This window comes from Vicia villosa, linkage group LG6 (assembly GCF_029867415.1).
Source record: "Vicia villosa cultivar HV-30 ecotype Madison, WI linkage group LG6, Vvil1.0, whole genome shotgun sequence".
NCBI lineage: Eukaryota > Viridiplantae > Streptophyta > Magnoliopsida > Fabales > Fabaceae > Vicia > Vicia villosa.
In genome coordinates this window covers 115,477,083-115,481,938 of record NC_081185.1, presented here as the reverse complement: position 1 = coordinate 115,481,938, position 4,856 = coordinate 115,477,083, and the positions used below count along the sequence as shown (strand labels likewise).

General features: G+C 34.3%; 1 protein-coding gene across 1 annotated transcript; it reads right to left on the bottom strand.

Moving 5' to 3' along the window:
* Positions 1 to 1,458: 1,458 nt before the first annotated feature.
* On the bottom strand, positions 1,459 to 2,504 carry LOC131614445 (putative F-box protein At3g52320). Its single transcript, XM_058886028.1, has 2 exons — positions 2,004 to 2,504; positions 1,459 to 1,851 (listed from the first exon to the last, which is right to left on the bottom strand). Exons 1-2 carry the CDS (start codon positions 2,502 to 2,504, stop codon positions 1,459 to 1,461), a joined length of 894 nt encoding a protein of 297 aa, XP_058742011.1.
* Between the last annotated feature and the right edge of the window lie 2,352 nt (positions 2,505 to 4,856).

Sequence of the window (4,856 nt, the reverse complement as noted above, 5' to 3'; positions counted from 1 at the left end):
AACCAAATTCAAATAAACAAAAACAAAAACAAATTTTTAGTTGACGAGCAACAAAATTTCAATTGAACTAAAATCAAAACTCTATATTTTAGCAGTCCCCGACAACGGCGCCAAAAACTTGATTGGTAAAATAGCAAGTGTACTATTTTGCCTCTGTAGTAATAATAGGGAAATTCCCCGAATGTCGATCTCAAGGACTGCACGTTAATATCGAGTTTCAATAGTGGTTCAATTAAACAAAAACTATATTTGGAGTTTTGATTTGCAATTATAAATTAACAATAAATAAAAATGACATAAAATTGACTAAGTGGTTTTAACAAATATGAGAGCATGCTAGGGTAAAGTGTATGATTTGCCCTGTAAAAATCCTTGAATTTTGATTTCTTCAACAAGTTCATAACCTTTAATTACCGCCCTTTAGATTATTTTCCCCTAAGTCCTTAGTGGGAAAACCTTTGAACATTCATCCTAAATCCTAAGTCCTTAGAGAATTATGATGAAATCAAGCCTTTATGTTGATATTGTTGTAGACTACTTGCAGCAACTATGGTATTCATTGTTACTTGGATCCTCTGTACTGCGAGTAGAGAGGTAAATTTGTTAATGTTTATGTATGATTCTCAACTTATCTCTGTTTTATAAGCTGTAAGAGATACGCGTTTTTTTAGTTATGGTTGGTGTAATTAATTTGTTTCGATCTCAAGTTTTTTGCGCCACTTTTTGGAGGTTTTGTAAGTCTCGAGTATTTTCTTAACCCTGACGCTTACGGAAACTTTATTCATGTTATATAAACTTGAAAACATTATTATTGTTTCCAAGTTTGACAGAATGAGAGAAATTCATATCCAAACTTGAAATCCTCACGGTTACTTGATGCCACTACTACCGTCGATGCCGTTCCCGAAGGTACGGTTGGACCGGTGGGGAGATTTATCAAAATATTTATTCTTATGCTTGGCTAGTGTTATTTATCAAGGAAGAGGAAAATAATTTTAATTCTCATGAGAAGACAATATTTCTCAAGAGAATTTATTTTCAATTTTCTCAATAATATAAAGTGTATATACTTACTATGTGACTCTATGATTTGATTATAATGATGTTATCTTTGCTCTTAAAATCTCAACAATTGTGAAACAATTTCTGTCATCCTAACTTTTTGTTCACAAAGGTTGTTTTCTTCCTTTCAGATTGAAGATATGTTCAATGACAAATTGCTCCAATTTGTCAATATTAATCTGTCAGTTAGATGCATACAAAACTAAACTGAGTGAGCTTCTTTGATAAAACATATAAGTTTGTATATCTCTAAAGTAGTACCATAGCATTTATTTTATATTAGATTTTATAAAAAAAAATTGTAGGTGTGATTCGTGGTAACATTTCACGATTCACTTCTCATATTTCATGATACAAGATAAATATAAAAGAAAATTGTTATCAATAGCAATTTTCCTAAGTTTGACCAGTGCTAGGGAGTGAAAATAGAGACTCTGTATACACGACCAATGCGTATCCGTCAAAAAGCAGAGACTCTAGTAGCTGTCCTTTATCATTCAACTTCACCAATCCAACTACATCATTTATTCCAACAATATCACCGCACTTTGTTAAGCATACTATGTCTAAAGATTTGTGCAAATCAGGATCAACAGAAAATATAATAATCTTAGTCCAAGATGAGTGAACTCTATATTTTTGCATCACCCATATCTTCACTGTATTCAGGTCCTTCACCCATGCACCGATAAGTCCTCCAACTTCCAACAAAGCATAATATATAGAATAATTATTACTATAACTGAAAATAAAATCATCTGGCAGAGCTATCTCTGATATCGTCATTTCCTTTAAATCAAAGGCAATAATAACATTCTTTGATTTCTCATAATTATGAACCATCCAATGGATAGATCCATTCAAGAACAACCCACATTTAGGGGTATTTTCCGATACAGAAGTCTCAATGAGAAAATCATCAATTTAGTTGGACTGGTTACCGGCGCATCATCATCTTCGCCGAACCCATAAACTATCAAGTAATCATCAGTGGGCTGGTAATATGCAAAACCAGAAAGAAGTTCGTAATGATGATTAAGTATTATAGGAGAATCCGGTATTTGTTTGATCAAACTGGTGGATGGATTCAATAGATAGATGTGTGTGCCATTGTAGAAACACAGAAACCCTCTAAAACAACCTCTAACTTCAACACAACGTTGGGAACGAATAAAATCAAGGCTTAATGAAGCAGATGCAGAAGCATCATGGAGCGATGAATCAAGCTCTATAGATAAAGGTTGAAGAGCAGAACGTTTTATGAGGAGACGTCTGTGTGTGGCAGTATGTTCAAAATGTGAAGTAGCAAAATTATTACTAGAAATTAGAGAAAGCCATGATTTGCAGACACATCTGAAACGCAATAGAGGCTTCACCGGTAACCTCAACAGAATTTCGATGATCAATTCAAAAGGCAGGAACACGCTGTTCTCCTTCTCCATCTTGCCGACCAAATCAAAGTAATTTAGGGTTTAGTATTTCTAATTCATTCAACGACTAAGACTATTTTATAGTAACGTACTAAAATTTTACTCCCTCCGTTCCTTTTTAAGTGTCGTTTTAGCAAAAAGCTCTTCAACCAAGATAGTGGATTATTAGAGTTACTTTTTCTATTATACCCTTATTTATTTTTCTCTTTCTAAATAAATTAAACCACACACTCTCTTTTTCCAATAACTAATTAAAAAATTTGAGTTGGAGTTATTGAAAAAGTAAGGGTATAAATGATAAATTATAACATTAAATTATAAAACGACACTTAAATAGGAAAAAAATTCTTCTAAAACGACACTTAAAAAGGAACGGAGGGAGTATTTGGTTTCAATTTATTTAATTCTAATCAAATGAGTTAGATTAAAGAGTGCCATAAATAAATAGAAAAAAGATTTTTATTTGGTTTCAATTTAATTAATTTCAATTTATTTGTTAGTAGCTTTTTTATAGCACATGATGATTTAGAATTAAAAAATAAATAACCCGAGAGGGTACGTGTGGAAGCCTAAAAAACTCCTCTAAACACATGATGTAATCTAAAATAATTTTTTTCTTTTATAATAAGAGATTAAAAATAATATTTTGCATCTATATACCTTCAAAGTTTTATGATAAATTTATTTTCAATTTATTTAATTTTAATTCTAACAAATTCGACCATTTGGACAGTTTTTTAAAACAATCAACTAATTTTTGTTATTTTATTTATCAAAATTATGTGATTGTAAAAAGATCACGAGATGCGCACACCTCCGGCAACCATGGATGGTGACTTTCGATAACATTTTCTGGACGTCTTCTCAACTTAACCAGTGGAAATTCAAGGGGCTTCTAGAAAGGTGTCTCGCATCCTCTCGATTTTGGTTTAAACTCCGTGCTTTAGGGCACAGGGACCTTATTAAGAAGGGGTTGGTAGATACTAATTTAGGACTTATGGGTTTCCACGGTTTTACTGTGTTCGGTTTTCTGTGCTCTGTTTTTCTTCCTTGGGGCACTTTGGTCGTGGGGTTTTACTGGCTTGCGATTTTGTTCCGTCTTTTTTCGCGGTTTCTCTGTTTTCAGGTTTCTTCTCGTCTAGCTGGTTGATTTAGGCTGATGATGGCAGGTGGTCAGGTAAGGGGAGGTTTCGGTGGACACTGCCAGGGGGTGACTGTTGGAATATTGCTAAAAGAAGGGCGTTTTGGGGGTTGGCTCCAAAGTGGGATTCCTTGCGTTTAACGTTTGTGAAATTGAACGTGTAATTTCTCGTACGTCTCCGGGAGTGAACTCAATAGCACTCCTGCTACTACGTGATGAGAATGGGGCATTGTCGAGAGAATTGCAAGGAATGAAGATAGAGCGAGGGAAGTACCGTCAATAGCGAAGAATGATTTGGCGATAGGAGAATTCAAGGCGGAACGAGCGTTAGGGAAATCGGCGCTTCCGATATCCATAACCGCCTTACCGGGATGAATCATGAGGGATTCTGGATTCGGAGTGGATTGCGTTTGGATAAACATACTCTTCGCCATGGTTCTTCACGATTTAGGGTTTTTCTGTTCTTTCTAAATGTTATTTTGGATTTCGATTAAGGGAATATTTGGGAAGACTACGTTTCAGAGAAGGTTAGGGTTTTAATGTTGGAGAAGAAGAACGGGAAATTTGAAGATTTAGGCTTTCGTCGCTGAAATTTGTTGAAAACTCGGTTTAGAAGAGTTTTGTTGAAAATTAGGTTTAGAAGAGCTTCATTGCATTTCACTGCTATGAAATTAGATTAACGTTCAGTTCCCGAGAGTTTTGTTCAATCCTATAAAGTTAGATTATTTTTTTCAGTCTAAGTTAATATTTACTTATTAATTTGTTAATAATATTTAAATTTGACTCGTTAAATTGTTAATAATGTTTAAATTATTTTTCACCATCAAATACTGGTGGTCTAGTATAACCATTGTTACCATTATATTACTCAGCAGAGCCAGATGTAGATGCAGGTGGATTTGTTGGAATTTCACCGGCCATCTTATACTGAAACGTTTTTCTCTTCCTGAATCTTTTCTAAACACGGTTAAGTGCTTGCACCTTAGAACCGGCGCTCTGATACCAATTGAAGGATAGAAAAACACTTAGAAAGGGGGGTTTGAATAAGTGTAGTCTAAAAACTTGAACGATAAAAAAAAATTGCACAGTTATTTTTATCCTGGTTCGTTGTTAACTAAACTACTCCAGTCCACCCCCACGGAGTGATTTACCTCACTTGAGGATTTAATCCACTAATCTCAACAGATTACAATGGTTTTCCACTTAGCCCACGACTAAGTCTT

Bases quoted from the DNA above. Each gene is read 5' to 3' on its own strand.
- LOC131614445 (XM_058886028.1), bottom strand. From the start codon at position 2,504: ATGGAGAAGGAGAACAGCGTGTTCCTGCCTTTTGAATTGATCATCGAA. The intron at 1,852-2,003 runs GTAACCAGTCCA...TTTGATTTAAAG, and splicing joins GCGAAGATGATGATGCGCCG to GAAATGACGATATCAGAGAT.